The sequence below is a fragment of the Pelodiscus sinensis genome, chromosome 5 (genome assembly GCF_052426305.1).
Source record: "Pelodiscus sinensis isolate ZL-2025 chromosome 5, ASM5242630v1, whole genome shotgun sequence".
Taxonomy (NCBI): Eukaryota; Metazoa; Chordata; order Testudines; family Trionychidae; genus Pelodiscus; species Pelodiscus sinensis.
Genome location: NC_143056.1, coordinates 59,289,854 through 59,316,196, shown reverse-complemented (window position 1 = coordinate 59,316,196; position 26,343 = coordinate 59,289,854). Strand labels below are relative to the sequence as shown.

General features: G+C 40.1%; 1 protein-coding gene across 22 annotated transcripts in view; it reads right to left on the bottom strand.

Annotated features, from left to right (window-relative positions):
* Positions 1–26,343, bottom strand: part of RYR3 (ryanodine receptor 3) — a 522,680-nt gene that overhangs the window by 183,075 nt on the left and 313,262 nt on the right. For 11 of the 22 annotated variants that reach the window (XM_025189447.3, XM_075927047.2, XM_075927052.2 and 8 more), the window contains 4 exons: positions 18,581–18,854; positions 16,244–16,358; positions 7,974–8,106; positions 2,267–2,370 (listed from right to left, as the gene is read on the bottom strand). In XM_025189447.3, coding sequence (XP_025045232.1) covers positions 2,267–2,370; positions 7,974–8,106; positions 16,244–16,358; positions 18,581–18,854 — 626 coding nt within the window. The remainder of the gene's footprint in view (positions 1–2,266; positions 2,371–7,973; positions 8,107–16,243; positions 16,359–18,580; positions 18,855–26,343) is intronic. The other 11 variants (XM_075927048.2, XM_075927054.2, XM_075927058.2 and 8 more) reach the window with 1 other exon arrangement.

Here is a 26,343-nt window from a genome sequence, read left to right as displayed (position 1 = left end):
TATTTCCCAGGGTGTCCTTATTTCCGTTTTTGTAAATAAGACTACATTTGCCTTTTTTTCAGTCTTTTGGAATCTCTCCCATATTCCATGACTTTTCAAAGGCAATAGCTAATGGCTCATGTATCTTCTCATTCAGAACCTTCCATCTTGTTTAAATAATTTTTAACTTGTTCTTTCCCTATTTTAGCTTCAGAACCTGCCCCATAGTCACTGGCATTCACTGTGTTAGGAATATAGTCACCATCAACCTCCCTGGTGAATAATGAAACAAAGAAGCCAGTTCCACAGTTTTCTGCCATTGTTTTTCTCTCTTCATTGAATAATGGGCCTACCCTGCCCTGGCTCTTTCTCTAGATTCTAATGTATCTGTAGATTGTATATTCATCCTATCTTTCCTTCTGTAACATTGTTTGTTCTTGTGCCCTCAATAAAACTACCAATTGTCTTGAATTGTTTTTCCTGATATACTTGTTTGACATGGGATCTTATCTAAAAATCCCTAAGTTTGTTGAAGTCTGACTTCTTGAAATCCATTTTCTTTATTTTGCTGTTCTCTCTCCTACCATTCCTTAGAATCACAAATTCTACTATTTTATGATCACTTTCACTCAAGCTACCTTCCACTTTTAAAGTCTCAACCAATTCCTCCCTGTTTGTCAAAAATGAAATCTAGAATATCCTCCCTCCCCTAGTAACTATCTCTACCATCTGAAATAAAAAAAAAACCCTCCAATACTTTCCAAGAATCTGCTGGATAACATATGCCCTGCTGTGTTATCTTTTTAACAGATGTCTGGGTAGTTGAAGTCCCATACTACCACCATGTCCTATGTTTGAATGATCATGTTAGTTGTTTACAGAAAAGCCTCATCCACCTCTTCTTCGTGGTTAGGTGATGTGGCAGGGGATCTGCCCCATACTGGCCCTATAAAGATTAAAACCCAACCCTGAGAGAGTGGAATCCGCAGCTGAGGCAGATACAGCCAATTAGGGCCCAGCTGAGGCTGTATAAATAAGGGCTTCTGGGGTGGAGGAGAGACACTCTTGCTCTAGCTGGGGAGCAAGAAGGACCAGGTTGCCGGGGAAGCTGGAGGCTTCCTGAGACAGAGCAGGGGAGCTCTGGCCTGACTTCACTCCAAGCTGTGGGGCCTGAAGCAAGGCCTGAGGGTACTAGGGCTGCAGGCAGATAGCCAGGATAGAAGTAGGCAGCAGATCCACACTCCTTTGCCTATGATGAGTGGCCAATTGCAGTTTGTGCTGAAGGCAAGGGGTTAGATGATGAATGGCAGTGGGTCACTGAGGCAAGGTCTGTATAGTGGACTTGGGGGTTCCCTGGGAGGGGAGGACCTCTGAGTGCAGGGGCACTGACCTTGGGAAATACTAGGAAGAAAGGGCAGGAAGGACTGAACCTGTAGAAGACCTGCAATGGAGGCTAGGGCACCAGTCAGCTGATTCCCCAAGTACCCAACTGAAGGCACCATAGGGATGAGTGTTTGCCCTGTGACAGGTGGCCTATAGTAGACCCCTTCCATGACATCACTCTTGTTTTTTCCGCTTTTTTTCCTCACCTAGAGACTGAACAAGTCTGTCTCCTATTTCCAACTTAACCTCAGTCTAAGTGCATACACATTTAATATACATGGCAATACCTCCCTTTTTTCCTGCCTATCCTTCTTGAGAAAGCTGTACCCTTCTATCCCAACAGTCCCATCATGCATATTATCCCAAATCTCTGTGATGCCAACTATGACATACTTCTGTTTAATTACTAGAATAATGAATTCTTCCTGCTTATTCCCCATACTTCTCATATTAGTATACATTCAAAATTCCAAGGCAGCTTTTTTGGAGCACAAAAATATGTTTTAAATTTTTAGAATTCTAATATTCAAGTGGATTTCAAATTAGGCAAATCCAGTTCATCCATTCATGCCTATTTAAAATAGTACCTATTATTAAAACATCTTTTATTTTATCCTATCCTTAATAACTGAATATATAGCATTGCTATAAAAACAACAAAGAATTGAAGTAGTTAGTCTGTGCTTTATATCATGCTGCTCTTTATCAACTATAAATAAGAGAGAAAGGAAGACTGGACCTCTGCCTTACATTACAATAAGATGAGAAAGTGGTTGTTAATGCATAATCTAATTAATAACCCTTCACTGCAAAACTACAACTTTATTATGGCCTGAGATGACTAGAAGGAGACAGAAAGAACATAGCAAAACAAAACAAAACAAAGCTAATAGTAAGCTCTTACCTTTTCCAGATCTGGCTCTTCCAAAGCGAGTGCAAGCTCATTATTGTCCATTACAGAGGCAGCTGCAACATCTAGTGGAGTGGAACCCCTCATGGAAGGAGAAGCTGGAGAAAAATATGGTAATATATAGTAATTGAAATTATTTAGTTTGCACTAATGAAAGTTGTGCAGCAGAGGGCAGCAGTTACACTGTAATCTAGGCCAGACTCAAATATTCATATTATACAGTATGCTTTATGGTTGTGATTCAACAAAGCAAAGCATAAGTGCATGACTGACTTGGGAAGGACTTAAGTACATACTTAAGTTCTGTGCTGATTCAGGGCCTATATGCACTGCTTTACTGTTTTAAAGACCGAGCCAACGCATCCCAGAACAATAACTCATAAAAACAACAGAAGTGAAATTAGAGAAATTTAATAGATGTTGGAAGTCCTCAATAGGGGACATGCAGCGTAGGTCATGTGGCTGGAACATTCTTTTTCCTATCTTACTATAACCTACTATTTCTTTGTTTTATTCTTGTATTGGAAAGAATAATTTAGTCATTTTTTCCTTGAGCAATACAATTCTAAAGCATACTAAAATTAAAAAACTGCACACTTCCAGACATTGATGGTAGAACATGAAACTTGAAGTCATATGGTTGCAGTACAGGGAAGGATCTTTGCATTAGTAAATTTTTAATTTACATATTATTTAAAAATTGAGAGAGCATGAGAAAGTACACTCCTAATTTCACACAGTGGGTCCTGTGCATCTGGGTAGCAGTAGGTTGAGTATTTTCTCTCATCTGGGGAAAACAGCAACACCTGGTCTCAATGCTCACCTCAATAGCTCAGTACAGCTCAGTCTAACCCCTTTACTTCCAGAGCAAGCTGTAGTCTGATTTAGCCACTCTTATCACTGGCATAGCAGAGGGCAAAGAGAGGGAAAACTCTCTGGCTACATCTACACTGCAGGCTTTTTGTGCAAGAACGTCCATTCTTGAGCAAAAACTTGCGGAGCGTCTACACTACACATGTGTTCTTGTGCAAGTAAATTTACTGTAAAGCATCAGAAAAGAGGGCTTCTTGGGTAAGAGTTATTCCTTTCCCCAGGAGGAATAAGCCCTCTTGAGCAAGAGCTCTTGCACAAGAAGGAAGTGTGGAAGGGCAACGGGGTTTCTTGTGCATGAAACCCTTACGGCTAAAATGGCCAACAGAGCTTTCTTGCGCAAGAGAGCATCCACACTGTCATGGACACTCTTGCACAAAAGCACATGGCAGTGTGGACGCGCTCTTGTGCAAGAGCTTTAGCGCAAGAACTCTTGTGCAAAACAGCTCTTGCACAAGAACCCTGCAGTGTAGATGTAGCTTCTTAGTCTCCAGTGGCCTCTTCAGACATGGAGGCAACAAACTAATTTATTATTTCAGTTCCCCCTTCTCTAGTAGGAGTTTACTTTGGAGGCCTGAAGGGGCTGATTCCCAGTCAAGTATCTCCCTGCCCCTTTCCTCTATACCTGCAGGGCTCCCTACTGCTACCTGATAGTGTCTCTATAGTTCCCGCTCTCCAGCAGTGTAAGCTCCTCCCACCATTTGTCATACCACTAAAGTGACTAGAGAGAGGCTTTTAACCAGTTCCAGCCAGTCCTTGATTGGCTTTAGGTGTCCCAACCAAGCCTAACTGTCCAACTGGTTCTTGCAGCTTCTAAATAGCCTCCAACTGTGTTAAATAATCTGCTTCAAATGAGTTCTTAATTGACCCCAGGTGTTTTAATTAAACTGAAGTAACTGCCATTTGGTTGGCATGACAGCAGGGATTTGTTGAGCCTAGGTCTAATATATCTGTTTTTTATTAAAATCTGGTAGCTATCTGGCTTTTCCCCATCATATTATTTATATACATGCATACAATACATATGATATATGTACACATTCACATACACATCTTCTGATCTTCTGAACCATTCATTTAGTTGGCTATGACATGTCTAAGACATTAGCATTATTATAAGTGTTAAATTAAATCTTTACTTGCCAGAAATAATTGTATCAAAGGTAAGAGGCATCAATTAAAATGGTTTTGTTCTTAACTCTTTCATTACAGTTAAATAACACAGATTTAGATTCTTCTGTTTGTAATCCAATTCACATAAGTCTAACGATAGACTTGAATAACCTTTTGTAACTATTGTTCTTCGAGATGTGTATTCACATCAATTCCAATGAAGGTGTTTGTGTGTTATGTGCTAAATCATCAGAAACTTTTTCCTAGCAGCCTCTGAAGGTCAGCCATGGAGCCCTTGGGTGGGGTGCCAGGATATGGTGCTAGCTATGACCCTGCTGAGCTGCCTCTACCTTGATTCCTACTTACTGGCTACTCTAACAAAGGGGAAGGAAGGTAGATATTGGAATAGACCTGAACAACACATCTTGAAGAACAGTTAGAAAAGATTAGTAACTGTTTTTCTTTGTCAAGTGTTTGTTCGTGTCAATTCCAATGACAGTGACTTCCAAGCTGAACCCCAGGAGGTGAGTTTGGAGTCCATTAGTCACTGATTGTAGGAATGCTCTGCCTACAGTGGCATCATTTCAGGCTTGCTGTGGTCAGTGACTTAATGGATTGAATGTGTGGATTGAAGACCAGGTCGCTCTACTGCAAATGTCCTGGATCAGAATTTGGGCTAAGAGGGCTGTTGAAGAGACAACTACCCTCATGAAATATGTGGTAATTGCAGGGGTAGGGACCCCCACTAACTCATAGCACTTACAGACACACTTACAGATGCATTGGAAGGAAAGTGAAAGCAACAAAAATTTGTGATGACTTCCTAAAAGGTTTTGTGCACTCTGTATAAAATGAGCATTCGATGGATATCTAGCAAGTGCAACAGCTGTTGCCACATACTGGTATGTTGCTTAGGATACAATACAAGGAGGAAGATATACTGGCCTAAATGAAACTATGACACCACTTTAGGAAGGAAAGTCAGGTGGGGCCTGAGTTGCACCTTGTCCTGGTGGAAGACTGTACAGGATGGCTAAGAGGTGAGCGATGTCAGCTCCAAGAACCTCCTGGTGGATGTAATTGCCACCAAAAAGGCTACCCTCCAGGAAAGTTAAAGGAGCAAGCAAGAAGCCAATGGCTCAAAAGGTGGGTACATCTACTTACAGAGGACTAAGTTCAGGTCCCACACAGGCAGTGGCTGTTTCTCCTGAGGGAAGGATCTATCTAGCCCAGGGAGGAAACACTCCATCGAGGGTGGAATGCTGAAGCAGCCACAAGATTAACCCTAACCAAAGAAAGGTTAATCTTGTGGCTGTTTCAGCATTCCACCCTGGATTCCAAAGGAGCAGATAGTCATGGATGAAAGGGATAGAGACCTGGATCAGGGAGAACTGGTGATCAGTGCACCTGCATGAAAACTTTTTCCACTTAGCCTGTAAGTGGCTCTAGTGGACAGTTTCCTACTGCCTAACTAAATCCGTTGGCCTTGAAGGGAACACTGGAGCTTTGTAGAACTCAAGCACAGAACTTCCATGCCATTAGGTGTAGGGATGGAAGGTCTGGGTGCCTCATGCAATGGCTGTCCTGGGATATCAGATCTGGGTAAAAAAGGAGCTCTATGTGTGTTTCCACTGACATCCTCAGCAGTGTGGTGTGCCAGCACCAGTAGGATTACCTGGGCCACTTCCCTGTGGATTTTGAGGATTACTTTGTGAATGAAGCAGGGGAAAGGAAGGGAAGGTGTACAACAGCTGCTCTGTCCATGGGAACATAAATGCACCTGCCAGAGAACATGGACTGAGGCCCCTGGGTGAGCAGAAGAGATGGCATTTCTTGTTGGAATCTGTTGCAAACAGATCAATCTGGGGAGTTCTCCAGCAATGGAAGATGGAGAGGAGAATATTATCTATCATTGACCATTTGAGAGTGAAGATGGACCTTCTTAGGCAGTCTGCTGCCACATTCCTGACCCCTGGGAGATGAGAAGCCTTGAGGTGCATGGGCTATACAAAACTCCCATAGGAGGAGAGCCACGTGGAACAAGAAAGAAGATCTTCCACGACCTTGCTTCTTGATATGAAACAAGGCGATGGTATTGTCTGTCTGAACTGTCAAACTGTGTTGTTTCACAGTGGCATAAAAGATCTGACAGGCCACACAAACTGCTCTGAGCTCCTTGACAATGATGTCGAAGAGCCTCTTGTAGCCTGACCACCTGACCTGGGTCCGCATGTCCCCCAGGTGCACTCCCCAACCCAGATATGACATCTGTGACTAGCATCATCTCTGGCTGGGGGGACCCGAAAGACTCCGCCGCACATACCACTTGAGAGTTCACCCACCACAGCAGGGTCTGGAGGACACTTGGTGGAATGGTAAGTATCTGATCCAGGCTGTCTTGACCTGGGTGATATACTGAAGCGAGCCATACGTGGAGTGGTCTGCGCATAAACACATGCTGCCATGTTTAAACTCAGGCAGCTACTGGCCACGGTTGTGGGGCACTCGTGCAGCGACTGAATGAGATGGTACATGGCCTGGAACTTGGAGTCTGGCAGGGAAGCTCTGGTTGTCATGGAGTCTAGCATGACCCCAATGAATTCTATTCTTTGGGTGGAGATGAGAAGTATGCCTCATTTCTAGAAAGTGTCCTTCACCAGGCAAACATGTGCCTCCATCTGTTCTTTGGAGCAACCTCTCAGTAGACAGTTGGTGAGGCAGGACACTTCGCACTGATGAACTGTGGCTCCGTTTGATCCCATGTCATTGTCCTAAAAGCCTCTTCCGTCAGGAATTGTCACAAATGAAAGGCCTTCTCCTGTTTCATGCAAGGCTTGAAAGATATGTAGATCTTACACCAGTCTGTTTGGTGTGCTTCCCCCAGGCAATGTAGACGGAAGTCGTGGGCAGTCAATCTTTGGCATAGGCTTATGGTAAGATCTGCAAGCTTGAAGCCTGGGGCTTGTGGCATAACACACTGCCCAAGGCAGGCAGTATCTACCACCTCAACTACTTAACGGTAACAATTAACACTAAAGTGAGAATAACAAACTATGAACAATGAAAAATTTAAAAAACAACATATAGTCTCGTAGCACTTTAAAAACTAACAAATCATGTAGATGGTATCATGGGCTTTCATGGGCGCAACCCACTTCTTCAGATGACAAAGTGGGTGGCACCCATGAAAGCTCATGATACCATGCATATGTTTTGTTGCTCTTTAAGGTGCTACTAGACTATTTGTTGTTTTTTAAGTTTTTCCTGTTACAGATTATCTCGGCTATCCCTCTGAAGCTTATGAACAATGAATGTGAACTAATCTTGGGAATGGTGTACTCACAGAGTAAGTGAGCAATATTCCAACACCATCATGGATGGTAAGAAGGAACTGAGGGAGGTGCACATCAGCAGGGTCATATATAGCACCACATACCTGCACCCCTCCAGGGTTCTCTCTGGCTGATCCTATCAAGGCTGCTAGGAGAAAGTTTCTGATGACCGTGCACATAATGCACACACACCTTCATTGAAATTGATGTGAACAAGCACCCAAATAATTGTGTTTTCCATTAACATTAATCCAATAATTGTATGTAAACTTCAAAGAGGTCCTCACAATACTATGCCTCAGCTTGATGAACAAGTCACACAACAGTCTTGAGATTCTGCAATATCCCTTGAAATTGGTTTAATCAGTTAAAGTTATATGACATACCGAGCCCAACACTGCTGTTTTCCAGCAAGTAACTTAGATGCTCAAACATGGCCTTTTGGTTTTGGCGGCTGATTCGACAGAAGTAGCACAGGAACCGACAACAGCTTGCCACCATCTTAGGAAAGGCAATCTGCTAAAGAAGAAAATTGACAAAACAATGAAATACGTTGATTACCAATGCTTCACAGATTCTCCATTATGAATTCCTAATAAGCTATTATGACAATAGTACCAAAGTAGTCAGTGGCCCTGATATACATGCCTTAATATCAGTGTGAAAATAAAAATTCCTTGCACCTTCCTCTTAGGTTCATTTTAACACCAATCCTAAAATGATGTTATAAATCATTCTGTAGAGCATGAGGAAATTGCAAAGGGCTATATGGGTGTCACGTTATTGGATTTTAAAGTGAGCATGCAGATCACTGTTGCACCCACCAGTTTGTGTTTGTGCCAAATTTGGTGTCAAGTGGGCCATGCGAGGTATCAAATGAAAACATACGCTCTGCTGATTATATGTATGATGCTCACGTACTTGTATGATTTTTGTATATAAAGTTATGAATATGGGCTCTATACTTGTATTTTAAATGTTCTCTGTCTGGGAGAGTATGTCTACATAGCAAAGTTATTTCGAAATAACAGCCGTTATTTTGAAATAACTTTACCAGCATCTACACAGCCAAACCGCTATTTCAAAATTAAATCGAAATAACGGAGAGCTTATTTCAAAATTGGTAAATCTCATTCCACAGGGAATAGCACCAATTTCAAAATTGCTATTTCGAAATAAGCGTTGTGTAGATGCTTATTTCGAAATAGGGGGCCTCCAGCCCTTCCCAAGGTGTCCTGCTGACCACTCTGGGCACAACCAAGAAAACTCCTCTCCCTCCCCATCTCCCAGGAGCCCTTAAATGAACAGACTCTGGTCATAGTGCCTGTGTCAGCTCCAAGCCTGCCAGCCCAGAGTCAGCAGTCGTTGCACCTGACCCAGAGGCCCCAGCGTAAGTCAGGCAGCCAGAGTGAGCCAGCCCTCCAACGCTCCCCAGGACCATTCTGCCAGCTCCCAGGAGCCAGCCATGGGCTGGAAAAGGCGGACACCTGCCTGGTACAGTGCGGAGATCAGGGACCTAATTTAGGTTTGGAGGGATGCCTCCAATGTCCACAATCTCTGCACTAAACAGAGGAACACAACCATCTACAGATGGATGGCTGCCAGCCTGGCCACCAAAGGCCACATGTGAACCCAGGAGCAGGTTTGCATGAAAATAAAGGAGCTGCAGTAGATGTATGCCAGGGCCACAGGGGGCAGCTCCCAACCAGGGCAGACCCAGACTCCTGCCCCTATTTTGATGCTATGGACCGCATCCTGGGGGACAGTACAGTCCATGTCCCCCAGGTGGTCATTGCTGCCTCCTGCTGCCCCAGCCCCTGCTGCCTCCCCAGCTACTGCTCCTCCTCCCACTTCTTCTCCCCCTCCTCCTTCTTCCTCCCCACCCTCCCCACACAGCCAGGGATGCCGAGGCCCCCGCACCCACAGTGCTGGGAGACAGTTGGGTCGGTGAGACCCCCAACCCTGAGCTTCTCCTCCCCCTTCCTCTCCTTGCCTCCCCCTCCCAGCTCCCTCCTCCCAGGTTTCCCCCTCCCCTCTCCCACCTTCTTTCCCCAGTCTCACTTCAGTTTCATCCCCCCCCCACTCCAGTTTTGTTCAATAAAGAGGCTTTGTTGTAATGAATGTTATTGTACAGCAGGAAGGGGGGTTAGGGAGGGGTAATTGGAAGGATGTGAGGGGGCCCCCAGTGAAAGATTAGAGCTCTATACATAGCTTCCTGGGGGTTCTTGCCCTGAATCCAGTTTCCTATTCTCCTGGCTTACTCTGCTGCCACTACTCCCCCAAAAGTGCTTACTCCTTCCTGAGTCAGGGTCTTAGGGCTTCTGTCTCCTACCTAGACTGGGGAAAAGCAATATATAGTGGGGAAGAGGTTGATGGGGATAGTATCACCTGCTTATTAGGTTCAACTTCTGCAAATTAGATCTCAGGGTCTCAAATCACGCACCAAGAAAATAAACACACACTTAGGGTGCATCTACACAGCAAGACTTAACTCAGAATATGCTAAGCAAACTGAGCTCTGTCCATTGCATAGCTTATTTCGAAATTGGGAGCATCTACACAGAACTTATTTCAAAATAAAGCACTTTTTCTCCAACTTCCCTTATTCCTCATACAATGAGGGTTACAGGAGTCATAGTAAGTCGCCCTCCAGCTTGACACTATTTCAACATTATTTTGAAATAACTTAGTCCGTGTCTACACAGCCGGCAGTTATTTCAAAATAATGTTGCTTAGTGGCATGACTAGCAACACATCTGAGACAAGTTTTACGTGGCATGACTAGCAACACATAGCAGCTCTGTGGGAGAGGCAGGGAGATAATTCAATTCTCCAGGACAGCATTCAGCTGCCTTAACAATAAAGACCATCTTTTCCCTTCCTACAGTCCTCTGACTGTAGGACTACACAAATGAAGAAGGTATGTTGCAGATAGTTTTCATTATTATGCAACCCTGATTTATCTCCAGAGCAGGTCTTCTCAGTGCACTAAATGAGGCATTGGTTCAGTGGAAAAAATAATATGTGATCAAGTAATTTACAGCTGTATTATAATGTTTATACAAAAGAGGGACATATTCAAGTTGCACGGGAAACCTTAATTCTGGTATTTCCTGACTTTTGAGTATTTGACTTTGAAACTTTAATAATGTTCTTCCACACAATTATGTGTCCAATGCTCATTCAAGTATTTCAGTTATGCAGCCACTGCCCAGATGCAAAACAGCAGCCATTCTGCACCAGCAACACAAGATTTTCTTGCTTTTAAATAGAGGAGAAATGAAGAATAAGTTCTCCTATTCAATCAACAAGGGTATGTAAGCAGACTACTGTCAAACAAATTGGACTTTCTCTAGAAAACTGGGATTAATTCTATCTTTGCAAAACTGTTATTGGGCATCTTCCACTATGTGGAGTTAGTAAGAAAACAATACAACTTTCAAATCACAAATTAGCACAAACATGGTTTCTTAAATATATTTCATAGCAAACAGTTTCAAGTTTTATAAGCCACAAAATGAAAACTTTTAAGGACTCACTGCAATACTTTGAAATTAATATTCCAGTTAAACTCCTAAATTAGAATAGAATAGAATAATTCATATTAGCTGAACTTTTAAGAACTATCAGCAGGGCACTCTCAGTTGGTGGTCTGCATCACTTCAGGGCACAATATTATATGTAAGTAGTTTAACTTTTATATTATTTGTTTTGGTTGCATTCACTCATGACAAAATAACAACACTGCTGCTAATATTTCTGTAGGCAGCAGTGCTTCTTCAATGTCATCTATTATTCATAGTTTAGGTAAACATAATACTAAAAAGTAATAACAGCTTAATAGAGAACATGGTACTGATTGTAAGTACTGGAACTAGAAAATTCAGGGGTGATTAATATCCAACATGCATATTCCTAAAAAAATGGTGATGCATCTTTGCCACAAGAAAGACGACAGATGTCATCAGATGACAGAACTGTGAAAAAATCCCTACTACTTATGAAGTAATGACTATGTTTGTGTGTATGTATATATGAGTGTGCATAAATTGTTCATGATGACATTTAATATACTGGGAGCTTGCATCTGTGAAAAGGGAAAATAGTTCTGTAGGTGAGGAACTATTACTTCGTTATTAAAAATAAAATAACATCATTTTAAAAATGGTCAAAATATTTTCTGAGGAAAGCAAAATGGAAACATTTGTCCCTAATGACATTTTCCCATTGGCATCAGGTGTGTTTTAAAGAATAAGTTAAAAAATCATTATGGATGAAAGCCACATGAAAATCTCAGGTTTATTATGCACACACAGTAATTATTAAGCTTAAAACTCTGAAGCACTAATACAGTTTTATCTGGTATTAAAAACATGAACAGTATGACTCAGCTACATCCAACGTACAGGGCAAGTCTGGTCAATACCAGAAATCATTAGTTTCTTTCAATCTGTCAGCTTAATACACTGATCTTAGACATCTAAGCAAACAGATATATTTTTCAATTGGCAGGCAGCAAAATACCACACTGATCAGTCAGTCTCCTAAAGTTATGTCTATGGTATATTATTTGGTGCCAACATTTACAACACTTAAAAAACCCCACACACAGTTCTGTAAATGGTCATAGTTCCATAGAGGGAGCCATGATAATTAATTCCAAGTGCAGATCTACCCCATTGTCTTGAATACAGTATATTGTGCAATAAATGAACACTGGAATCCATTAACATGTACCTTTTTGAGCATTTCTAGACTTTGAGTCTCCTCTCAGTTATGCAAAAAAAAAAAAAAAAAAAAACCCCATGAAAAAAAGAACCAGGTCCTGTGTTTATATAACATATACCTATAAAATCAGAAAATATGCCCTTTTCACAGGCATCACCATTTGGGTTGGATTCCAAAATGGGTAAAATGAGCTTTGTGATAGAGATGGACTGGGGGGGAGAGGGGAAGATGGTCATATTTCTGCTTCTGTGTCTCAGATATTATAAGGAGGGTTTTGAAATGTCAAATGCACTTTCCATTAGAGGCAGTGTAGATATACTTACACAATTAACTAGGATAAAGGGGCAGGATAACTGCGCAACTACTTGACATACAGAAGTGACAAAGCTGACTGGTTGTTATTCAAAATTGTATCTCTCTCATTTACTAGCAATGGTATCAAAAAACAAGCGGCATTTTGGCAAACGCTGAGTCCAGAAAAGATCAGATACAAGCCAATGTACTGCACTATCTAACAAAATTCATGGCTTAACTCCCAAAGCCTCCCTCTGAATTTGTTAATACTGACAATAAAGCCAATGTGTTAACAGTGGTCTGAGACTTTTTATTTATTAAAGTAGCACATTTTGCTCAAAACTAGTAAAGCATGACTCTCACAATACATGTGTATGCCCTGTAGTTGTAGCTGTGCTGGTCCTAAGATATTAGGGAGGCAAGGTGAGTGAGGTAATATCTTTTATTGGTAATATCTTTTATCTTTTATTTTTACTGTTGGTGAGAGAAACAAAGTGGTCCAATAAAAGATATTACCTCACCCACCTTGTCTTCTATAATACTTGATAGTCCTTATCTGTGATATATTCCCTCCCTCTGAGGCTCCTTAATCAATTAGGAATGATTTTTTTATATTATCCTTTGCTTTTTCAAATATGTAGGGATTATATTTCTCACTATTTTAATTTTTTCCACAGTTAAGAATGACAGTTCTTGCTCTCCTGGGACTTACATTTTCCCTTTTTTCCCTTTCTCTTTTGTTTTCATGAGAAGGTAAAACAAAAATAATTAGTTTAATTAAAGTTCTCACTGTTTTGATTAAAAATTGTGGAGGACATCATTGTAAGTCAAGCCTTCAACTTTCCTGTGAAGTCTTTGATCTGACTAGATCACCTTCTAATAACTGCCAGCAAACATTTTGTTTTCCCTCAATTTTTAATATCTTTTAATTATTTGTATTATGTGTTCTATACAGCGACATACATCATTTTATGTTTCTTGCAGAGACAGACTACCTGCTAAGCAAAATACTGAAATTATAATTGGACTATCACTGTAGTTTGATGCACAAATATAATAAATTAGTGATTTTCAACCAGAGGTACATAGAGGCCTTACAAAGAGTATCAAGCTCATTGTTTCTCAACCTGAGGGCTGTCACTCCCAGTGGGGTCATAGGATGGAATTAGGAGAATCGCCAGTGAAGAGTTAGCATTCAGAGGTGGCAAGTAAGGCAACTGCCCAGGGCCCCCTACCATAGGGAGCCTCATGAAGTTAAGTTACATGCTTCAGTCTCACTGTCTGGGGCTCAGGCTTCAGACAAGGCTCACAAGTGAAAAATAGGCTTAAGTAGCACATTAAAATGTAAGTAAAATATTTATATGCCAATTGATTTATTTTATAATTATATGATATAAATGAGAATGTCAGCAATTTTTCATTAACAGTGTGCTCTGACATTTTTTACTTTTTGTGACATTTTTGTCCAATTTTGTGACCAAGTAGTTTTTAAGTGAAATGAAACATGGAGTACTCAAGACAAATCAGAGTCCTAAAAGAGATACAGGAGTTTGGAAAGACTGAGAACCACTGCAATAAATCTCTGGATTGATGATCTTATTAAAAAGGGCCACAACACTCTCTCTCTCTATTCTTCTTCTTTCCTAATTCAATTATTCAGTGCCTCAATACTGCGCTAGAGGACTTTGTGCTATTGGAGGTGCTGTCTTTCCAATAAAAAGCAAATGTGAGGTCATCATTGCAGATTCTAAGACAAGATTAGATGATGCATACTACTCCATTTAAGAAGGAACAATCAGTTTCACACATACAGAATGGGAAGCGACTGTCTAGGAAGGAGTATTGCAGAAAGGGATCGAGGGGTCATAGTGGACAACAAGCTAAATACGAGCCAATAGTGTGACACTGTAGCCAAAAAAAGCAAATACAATTCTGGGATGCATTAACAGGAATATTGTAAGCAAGACACAAGAAGTCAGTATTCCACTCTACTCAGTGCTGATTAGGCCTCAATTGGAGTATTGTGTCCAGTTCTGGGCAGCACATTTCAAGAAAGATGTGGAGAAATTGGAGAAGGTGCAGAGAAGAACAACAAAATGATTAAAGGTCTAGAGAACTGAAGGAAGGAAGATTGAAAGAATTGGGCTTGTTTAGTTTGGAAAGGAGAAGCCTGAGCGGTCTTCAGGTTTCTAAAAGGGTGTCACAAGGAGGAGGGAGAAAAATTATTCTCCTTGGCCTCTGAACATAGGACAAGAAGCAATGGGATTAAACTTCAGCAAGGGAGGTTTAGGTTGGACATTAGGAAAAAATTCCTAACTATCAGGGTGGCTAAACACTGGAATAAGTTGCCTAGGGAGGTTGTGGAATCTCCATTTCTGGAGATATTTAAGAGCAGGTTAGATAGACATCAGGGATGATCTAGACGGTACTGGGTCCTGCCGTGAGGGGAGGGTACTGGACTCGATGCCCTCTCGAGGTCCCTTCAAGTTCTAATGTTATATGATTCTATGATGTCACCCCTGTCAGGGATGGTCTGATGGTGCTTAGTCTTGCCATGAGTGTAGGCAACTGGATTTGATGATCTCTTGAGGTTCCTTCCAGTTCTGTTATTCTATGATTCTGTGATTCTTTGCATACATGTAGGCAGCTAGTTCTTATTTGCAAGAACATTTGCAGGAAAAAATGCCTAAAAAGCTTAGAAAAATTTGAGTATTTATACCAGAAGTGCACACTTTTCACAACAGATATGTCTAATAGTTAAAAGTACTTGAAGATTAATATGTGAGCGGAAAAGGAGACCATTCTAATTTATGTCCTCTCTCGACTCCTCTAATTTATGTCCTCTCTTATGTCTTTGCATTTCGCAGATCGGAAAATTAAGGTATGGGGAGGGCAAGTGCCTTGCTTGAGATCACCCAGTAGGCTAGCTGCTGAGCTGGAAATAGAATACAGGTCTTCTGAGTCCCTGTCCAATGCTCTGTTCAATAGGCCACATTGCTTATATACTTCTACATATACATCATATACTTGAAATATTTGCTACCACAAAAAAACGAAACAAAACAAAACAAAACAAAAAACACCACAAGAAAACACTGCATTAAAATAAGATTATGGAGAGACACAACACTACAAAGATATAGAATTTGGAAATTCAAAATTAAGACTGTTTTAGTTATCCCCATCATGTAGCTGCTTTCAGTATTGGCAAGGCAACCTTTCACCAGTTGTATGTGTTTTATGCTTTACTCTGTGTGGGGGTACTTACTATAACTATTCAGTTATATACATATATATAAAAATTAGCTTTATATAGTTAGAAACCTCTTTGAAGCACTCCAAATGCATTATTCCTAAAGATGGAACTATATGAAAAGAGGTTTGCACTTTATAATTTTTCATATGAAACCTAACAGATCATCTTCTATAATGTTAATCAGATTTATTATATTATCACAAGGAATCCCTTTCAATTCTTAACATTAATTCATACCGAATGTCATCCCACTTAACTAAACAGTACAGGTATGCATAATCAACTTCCTTCTTTCCCTGCTATTGCTTCCTATTACACATCTTTATAGGTTTTGTGGACATCCAAGAGTTAAAAATGATAAAATTCTTGAGAAATTACCTGAGATTTATCTCCTCCAAGCACATTTACCATCACTTCCATCACTGTCTCATGCATACCAAGGATTCTCATTAAGTTAGGATGCTGATAAAACACCTTGTTGTTCATTATATCCCTAAATTGGGGGAAGGGGGAGGGAAGTCAATAATACATTTCATAATATTCATATTTTTATTTAAATAATCAAAGCATCAGATATTTCAGAAATATAGAAATTGTTTCAATGGAAGACATCCATATTTCAAGAGTCATTACAAAATAATCATTTTCAATTCAGAGTTTTTATCACATTAGTGGAAATGCTTGACACTTCTTAAACATTAAGCATTTTTTATTTGGCATCATTCCTTTCATTTTTCTTTAACTTGATATGAAATATTAAGTATCTAATATGCGACTTCCAACTTTAAACATAGCTTTAAACATTTTTTACTTTTGATCTACTTGAAGAAAGGAAACACTGCATAATGGTCAAAGCACATAATCATGAGTCAAGAATTGTGATTCTATTCTTGTTTGTGCCGCATTCCTCAATTTCCCCATTTGCAAAATGGAGGTGACAGTACTTTCCTAATTCACAGTGCTATTTCTGAAATTTATCATCATTAAGTTTGTAACATTCTGAGGTAGTTTAAGGGAAGATGTTACAGGAGTGAAATTTTTGGAATGCATTTTTTACAGCTTCCTTAAGAGTGGATATTTTTACTTTGAGTCCTTCTCCTACATTTCCTACAATCCTTTCTACTAGGTCTCACGACTCTATATAGGATACAATAGTTTTTCTGATGCTATAGGTGATTAAATTTCACATAGGTATTACTGACATTGTAGTAAACACAGTAAATGAAAATACATTAGAAGAACACAGAAGACTAGGAATAGCAGTAGACACATGATCCCCTTCTTCCTAAAAGGGCTACCATAACACAATTTACAAAGGGCTCAATCTAGGCTAACTGAAATCAGTGGTAAAGATCCTATAGGCTTTAATGGTGCAGGATCAGGGCTATCTTATAGTAATCAGCTAAGTACTATATATACTGACTTGCTAAATGCAATCAAAAGTACAGATTCTTTGCAGAATAATATTATTAAGATAACTAACCAGAAGATAAAGTAAAACATCATATCTTTGGCAAGATAAAGAAACACCATGTTTGTCTTGTATCAATTCTTGCCTAATGAAGAATCTTGGAAAATACTATTTAGAAATCCTAGGACCATCATCTTACTTTCTTTCCCTGAATAAAGTATTTTCATTCACTTGAGCAATTTTTAAAATCTGAACTATTCTTATTTCATTCCTACTTAAAATGTATGTTACCTGTATGCATGCAGAATAAGTCAGACGCATGTAGCACTGCAGCAATAGGCTCACGCTACACTGAAATATGCCTAAAGTGGCTACTTCAAGGGAAAAAAAATACACTACTTCACAAAGGTGGTTTTGTAATGCAGGTAGTGCAGAAATTTATTCATGTCATTAGTGGATATTCAAGGTTGGTCTCTCACTGTCTATACTCCCTACTCTTCTGATTCAAATAGTCAGTCATTTTTGGGTTTCATCCATATATCTGAAGGAGGCTTGTCTTTTACAAAGATATCCAAAAGTCTTTCTTCAGCAATTACTTTTCACTTAAAATTAATAATATTAAAATAAAATAAAGATAAATGAATTTAGAATTCATAAAGGGTACTGGATTGACAAAAACAGTTACTTATCCACAAAGCTGGTAAAATGTGGGCATCAGCAGCAAAAGCTTCAGCACAACACCTCACTAATACTTTTATTAACTACCTCCATGATCCAAAAGGGCTGTTTTTGATACGAAAATAAAATTCAATCCTTATAATATCCTTCATAGTTTTGGCCTCTATATTCAGATTGGCAGTCAAGGAATCAACTGAAATTAGGGCTACCAGATGGTTTCAACAAAAATACCAGACACAATTGACATTACATCACAATCTACATTACATCTTATTTAGAAAATAGCAGACTTTTATATTTTCTCATTTATGTTTTCTCAATTTGTTTCCCAAACAGAAAACTCAAATACTGGACTGTCCGGTTCAAAACCGGACACCTGGCAATCCTAACTGAAATCAGATGAGGTAGTAGTGATTTTGTGATATGGACACATGCCCTTGAGGAATTGGTATGAGAATATCAACTCATTTCTCAATAGGCTAAAAATTAACCATATAACAGTACAGTAATTACATTCAACCACTACATGGGTCAGATTAGAGCCATGAGCTAGAAATGCAATGCTCTGAGCCTCATTACCAAACCCTTACTCAAAACTTAAAAAGAAAATGATGTTAATTCCGTACCCTAATCCATTAATCATAAGCAATTCCTCTTCTTTTCCCATTCTGACACTGAGAAGGGAGCGAATCTGGCCTAGTGCTGCTAGTAAATTGATTGTATCTTGCACAGAAGCAGCACTAATAGTGTAGGCCTTCCTCAGAGCCTGCAGTAGCTCACCGATGCTGTCATATTGCCTACGAAGAAGGTTGAACATAATTCGGACTAATTCTGGATCTTGGATCTGGTCTTCCTGAGCCCAGCGCACCATAGTCTGGGATATAAGCTCCTTCAAAGTAGCTGAAAAACAAATTACATAAAACATGAATAACTACTACAGCAATTGTAAAGAAACCCTGGCAACGCATTAAAGTCCTTAGCTTGAAACCTCAAATGACTAACAGCGGTTGATGAAGCATTCAAAACCAAAAAAAAGAGTACAGATAGACTAGTTTCTCAATATGTGATATTAAGATTCCTAATTCAGAATTTTAGTACTTTTAAGAAAAATAGCACTCATGAAAATGGGCAGGTTTGTAGCAATTAAGAATGAAATTCTTTACTTAAGTCACCAAATTGATACAATATGGGCAGCAGTGCAATTTCCACAGGTATCCTTCTCACAATAACAGGAATAGCAATAAGTATAACATCCTTACTGGTAACAAGTTACATTTAAAGACCATGCCAATTTATCCTTCATTTCCCTACTGAGATTAACAAAATACTATTAATTGTAATGGTAATTTTTTCTAATATGAACACCTGTTCACCAGGGGCTAAATTAGAAGTTAACTAATTTCACACAAGCCACTGAAAGACTTTCAGATAACAATGACAGTTGGTCAATACTCGCCTTAGCAATTCTAAACATTCTCTTAAGGCATGTGGTCATTCATTTTTTTCTTTAAATCTAAAAGTATTATTAATATATTTCAGGCTGCTCAGAAAGGTATAAGACAATGAACCTTTTATGAAGGGGAAATATAGCCCCTTGCATTATTTGACAGAAACAACATGATTTCTATTTGAAGAATATTATCAGATTCTGACCTCACACCAGTTTAATTTCATAATTTTAGTGGCATAAGCTCCCGATTTACACTCTTATAACTGACAATGGAATCATAAGGAGATGTTCTAACATCCCCGCTCACGCACATTCTCGTTGTGGGTGCTTCTGCTTTTGAAATGTGCAAGAGCCCTGAGTAGCTCTTGAACATTTCAAAAGCAGAAGTGCTGCAGGGAACACGGTGTGAGCAGCAAAGGGAGGACAGGAGCGGGTGCTGGGGAGAGCCGGCTTAAAAGTGGGCTTCCCCCAGTACTGTCTCCGGGGTGCCAACTGCCCCTCCCCAGCATGGCCTCTATCAGAGGCAGCAGGGGAGTATGGGGAATGCTGCTGTGAAGCAGCCTCTGTCTGCAGAGGTCCCAGCAGGGAGCTTGCCCCCTCCCCTCCTATGGACAGGGGGTTGCTCAGGCAGCAGCCTCTATCCACTGCCAGCCCTGGTGCCGCAAACAGAGGCTGCTCCAGCATCAGCCTCTGTTCACAGTGGACGGGGCTGCTGAACTCAGCACTGAGTGCTGATCCGCCACGCCTATGCATTTTAAATGTAGTAAAAGCCCAGTGGCTCTGACACATTTAAAATGCAAAGCCGCAGTACAGCTGGCTCCGGAGTTGGCATGAGCCAAGACTGCTCAGTCCCTGCTCGAGTTGGCTCCTGGAGTTACCCCCACTGCAGCTCTGCAGAGGTGCTTATTGACTAAGTGTGTGGTCAATACAAATTCTATCCACTATGCTATTAACCAGATAATTGCATTTTAACATCCTTAGTTAGAGTTTGATTGTGCCAGGAAAATGGGTTGTGCCTGGAGTGGGATTGCCTCTCATAAAACCATACAAAAAAGAGACAGAATCACCAGGCAATTAAAAGAGGCTAGCTAGCTCCCCGGCTCCGGGACTGCCCCAGAGCCAAGCCTCCAACCTTTCAGATGCCCTTTAGGGAGAGCTTTGGGGGGGGGGGAGGGGCTGAAGCACCTTCCCCCACCATTCGTACAGGAACATGGCTGGTGCTTCTCCTTTGTCAGGGAGCAAGAGGAAAGTGCACAGTTTGCTGCATTAGTCACTCTGGTTGGAGGGTGGGGGAAAGGCAGATGAACCTGGACCTGCCCCAGCCAGCAGAGGTACTCTCCTCCCCAGGCTGTGCCCACTCAAGCTGCAGTGGCCATAGAGAGGCACTTCTCAACTCGCCATAAGTTGCTGCAGTGAGAAAGGGCTGGGATAGTCTTTGCTCCCCAGAGCAGCCTGCATAATGAACCCCTTATACCAACCCCCACCCCAGAGCAATGATTCAAATGAAGGATGTACATTTTCATTTTATTTTTCAAAAAACAAAAATGAATTGAGTTAAGGACATATGAGCAATGCTGGGCAAATCTTCTAATTATACATAAAGGTTAAACTTTTCTATTTCATTCCTTTTTATAAAGCTTCAACTATTTTCAGATTCTGTATATTTTACTGAATGGCTTTGGGAACACTGCCAACATATAGTGGGTGGAAAACCAAAAGTCATTTTGAGACCTTGTTACTCATTGGTTGTAGAATCTCTGATTCTAAACTCAATGTTAGAACATTATCAAAATGTAGGTTTGTATGCTACAACTACTGCAGTAATACTACCATTAGTAGTATTTTCTTAACTACTGTTTTCCTTCAGTGCAGATAAATCATTGCTATTAAATCACACATGTTAAACCTGGGAAATTTGACAAAAGGTGTAGCTAGATCAGTCATTAGCAAAGCTTATAGCAAGTAAGTTCCTCTGTTCTGATAATTGGACTGGAAATCTCAGTAACACAGACTTTGCAATAATTCCAGAGCATCTTAGTTCAACCAGATGAGAAATTCCATGAGATTTTCAATTCTTCACAAATACTGCTATTTATACTTATGTTATATTCTGGCTGAACTCCTAAAAAAAAGAGTACCAGTAGAGACAGGTATTTTAATAATTTACATTAAAATCATTTTGAAGAACAATGAAGATAAAATCTAATCATTACTATTTTATATTCATATATCTAATATTATTGGGTGTTATGGGTGCCAGTCTGTTAGGGTACATCTACACGGATGCACCCTTATTTCGGAAAATAGCTTATTTTGAAATAGTGCATCCACATTACAGAGAAGCCTCAAAATTAGTCAAAGCAGGCTCTCCTAATGTGGACACACTACCACGATTTAGAGCCCCAGGAAGCACTAGGGAGTAACTACTTTGAATGGCCCTGAGAAGGAATTACTTTGAAATAGCAGCAGTAGAATATCCACACTATTTCTATTTAGAAATAGCAATTTTGAAAAAAGTATTATACCTTGTGGAATGAGGTTTACAGAAATTGGAATAAGATGTCCATTATTTTAAATTTATTTTGAAATAATGGTTTTGCTCTGTAGACACTCAAATTATTTTTGGAATAACGGCTGTTATTCCGAAATAACGATGCTATGTAGATGCACCCTAAGGTACACTAGCTTGCAGAACTGCTTCACTTTTGTGCTGTAAAGCTAGGTCATGCAAATTACTAGTGATGCTAAATTACTGGGAGCATTGTTGGGTAAGGCTATTCTTTTGTAGATTATTCTACTTGGTAATAAAGAATTTGCATATTAGAGGATAATAAATTATTGGTGAATTCAGAAATAAATCTGTTTTAGAAACATAGAATCATAGAATACTAGAACTGTAAGGCACCTCTAGAGATCATCAAGCCCAGTCCTCTGCTTTCATGGCAGGACCAAGCACCATTGAGCTAATTTCTGATAGATGTCTATCCAACCTGCTTTTAAATTTCTCCAGTGATAGAGAGTCTACAACCTCTATAGGCAATTTATTCTAGTGTTTAGCCACCCAGACAGTTAGGAAGGTTTTCCTAATGGCCAACCTAAACCTCCCTTACCCATTGCTTCTTATCATCGGAGGCCAAGGAGAACAATTTTTCTCCATCCTCCTTGTAACACCCTTTTAGATACTTGAAAACTGCTATCACGTCCTCTCTCAGTCTTCTCTTTTCTAAACTAAACAAGTTCAATTTTTTTAGTCTTCCTGCCTAGATCATGTTTTCTAGGCCTTTAATAATTTTTGTTGCTCTTCTCTGGACCTTCTCCCGATTTTCCAAATTTTTCTTAAAATGTGGTGCCTAGAACAGGGGACAATACTCCAACTGAGGCCTAATCAGCACAGAGTACAGTGGAAGAATGACTTATTGTATTAATGCATCCCAGAATCATGTTTTCTTTTTTTGCTAAAGTGTCACACTGTTGACTCATATTTAGCATATGGTGCACTATGACCCCTGGATCCGTTTCTGTAGTACTCCTTCCTAGACAGTCACTTCCCATTCTGTTTGTGTGAAACTCAGTACTTTGCATTTGTCCTTATTAAACTTCATCCTATTTACCTCAGGCCATTTCTCTAGTTTGTCCAAATCGTTTTGAATTATGATCCTGTTCTCCAAAGCACTTGCTGCCCCCCCCGCCCCAGCTTGGTATCATCTGCAAACTTAATAAGAGTACTCTCAATGCCATCATCTAAATCATTGATGAAGATATTGAACAGAACCGGTCCCAAAACAGAACCCTGTGGAACCCAACCTTTTATGCCCTTCCAGCATGATAGAGAACAGTTAATAACTACTCTCTGAGAGCGGTTATCCAGACAGTTATGCACCAGTTATGTTTTAAATTGATAGAACCTGCCTGAAGCTGCATGAAGTAAGCACCACCCAGCCACAGCCCAAACTCCCTACCCCAAGTTGGAACCCCCCTCTTGTACCCAAAGACACTTCTAGAGCACACCTACCCTCAGCAATTGTCCAATTGTCTGTCCCAGCCCTTCCTAATGTCCTTCTTGGAGCCTGCACACTCCAACCTCCTTGACCCCAGCACAGAGCAACCCAAACCCCTCATCACAAGCCCCACCCCAAAGCCAGGACCTTGAGCTAGAGTCGTCACCCCCTCCTGCATCCCAACTTACTGTTCCAGCCTAGTGAAACTGAGGGAGAATGAGCATCAGAGGGAGGGGGAATGGATCACAAGGGGAGGGGGCCTTAGAGAAGAGGGGGGATAAGGTGGGGCAAGCGTGTTTGGGTCTGTGCAATTAGAAAGTTGGCTGTTCTAGCCTCATAGCTCAAACTCTTCAGATTAGCCAACTTGAATACCAAAGATAATTTTCTAAGGATATATTCATTTTGAAAATACATTAAAGTTATTTACAAATAATAAAGTCTTTGGCATGTATGATACCATGTAATGCTACTCTATTTTTTAATTTCAAACTTATTTCTTTCTGTTAAGCTGAGCAAATTGCTTGCAACCAAGAGTCTTTGATAAACATACTCCATTTTTCCTGTTGTGAATTATCTACAATCAGTTTTTTTTATAGATTTCTTTATCATTCCAATTTATTCTATTAAACATTTGAACAAAAAATGCACATTGTAGGCTGTGGAAAAAATAATTAAGCATATGCATTATTAATTTTAGCTACTCATTCTGTGCAATTGGTCACCTATATCTTTAATGGATGACCTCAGCTTTATGAAAAAGGATGATTCACTTCTTTTTCAGAGAACTATTTTTGAGCTGCTGTCATTCTAATTTGTTGTGTGAAAAATAAAGAAGAGATTTTCAAAATGGCCATGAGAGAGGACTTTTTATGTTTCAGTTTTCTGGGAATATTTATCCATATTAGCATTTGTAACACTTTTATTCTCCATGAAAGTTGTTGCAAATAAATGCTTACTTACTGGAATCTTCTGCAAACAATAAAAGAAAAACAATCCCCAAATACCAATAAAGCAATTGGTTTTATTTGTACAAATGATCATGAACACATTTTTGCTGTATTTGCCCAGCTTAATGTTTGTATAGAACATTAACCTCTTTCTAAATTTACTCATTTACTAATAAATCAGTACTATTATATTAATTTTATTGTACAGGTGGGTAACCCAATGAAGTGGTATTAATTGTCTTACCTAAAACCACACAGAGAATTAGTATAAGGATTGAGATAAGAACTCAATAATTCTTACATCCTAATCCTACACTAATAGCATTAGATTGTGGTCCACATATTTAAATGTAGTTGGGTGCCTAAATACCTTTAAACATCTGGAATATAGCTTTAGTTCTATAAAATACACTATATTTTAATAACAGTTCATAATTGTCCATCACACGATCATCATCATCAACAACAACAACCATGGGCTCAGCGCCAGTTGGTGTCCGAAGCCTCCCACACTATTTCCTTCCATCTTTCCCTATCCAGCCATCACAAGATGAGTGAAAGTACATGGTATTTCTGTAGCAGCATGGGAAAGTCTAGAATGCATTCAAAAGATACATTAAAAGGAGAGCCATCACTTATTTTCCCACACTGCTTAGCTAAAAACTTACTCTGAACAAGTAGAGACCACTGGGGTATGTCTAGACTACATGGCTCCGTCGACGGAGCCATGTAGATGAGTTTATTAGACATAGGAAAATGAAGCAGCGATTTAAATAATTGCTGTTTCATTTACATCAAAATGGCCGCTGCGCTGTGCCGATCAGCTGTTTGGCAGCACAGTGGGGCAGTCTGGACTCACTGCGGTCTACAAAGGAAGCCTTTGGCAACTGCTCTGGTAAATCTCATTTCACGAGGCATACTGGAGCGGTCGACAAAGGCTTCCCTTGTTGACCATGGCGCGTCCAGACTGCCCCACTGTGCCGCCAAACAGCTGATTGGCACAGCGCGGCGGCCATTTTGATGTAAATGAAGCGGCAGTTATTTAAATAGCCGCTTCATTTTCCTATGTCTAGTAAACTCATCTACATGGTTCCATCGATGGAGCCATGTAGTCTAGACATACCCTCGGTATGGTTAGGGAGAATAGCTGCCTTATTGTTTACATAGTGATTTTCAGACCTCATCTTTGCAAAACTAGTGTGTGGCATTTTAAGATGAAAGGTGATCCCATGTGCAGATAATTTAAAAAATGGGGAGGAGTGAGTTATTTCCCTGCAGGAATCAAATGTTATGTTATATAAAAAATATCTTAACATACTGTTGTCAGATTTGCCAGTCAACCAATCTTTTTTCTGTTTTCTCTTTAAAAGAAAAACTTTTTTCTGATTCATTAATTCCTTCTTTGTCTTAGGACATGCCAGTCCCCACTCGTGCTGTTTTCCGCTGTGCCTCTGCCTCCTCTGCCCACCTCAGAGACAGGGATTTACCAGTCTCCCCAGCACTAGCTTCTGCTCCCTCCCTTGCTGCCTCTCTCTGATAGAGGTAGCAAGGGGGAGGGAGCAACTAGTTGAATCACTTATCAAATAGTTGACTTGTCGCTTACATCCCTAACTCCAACTCTGCTTTAAGTTATGATAACAAGAAGCTGTATAGTGAATGTTGTGGTCCTAGCTCTTACCATTTAGGAGGAGTTCTTGAACAAACAGACAGACTGACACACAGCAGACAGACTCACAAACTCTCTCAAATGTATAGCAGATGAAAAACAAACGATCTTCTTCACCCAGAGCTGAATTATTATGAGAAAATGTTGAAAAACGGGTTATTTTAGTATTGAAAAAAGAAGACCAAGGGAGAGACCTGATAAGTCTTCAAATATGTTAAAGTCTGTTACAAAAAGGATGGTGATCAACTGTTCTTCATATTCACAGATGACAGGACAAGAAGCAATGAACTGCAGCAAGGGAGATTTAGGTTTGATATTAGACAAAAAA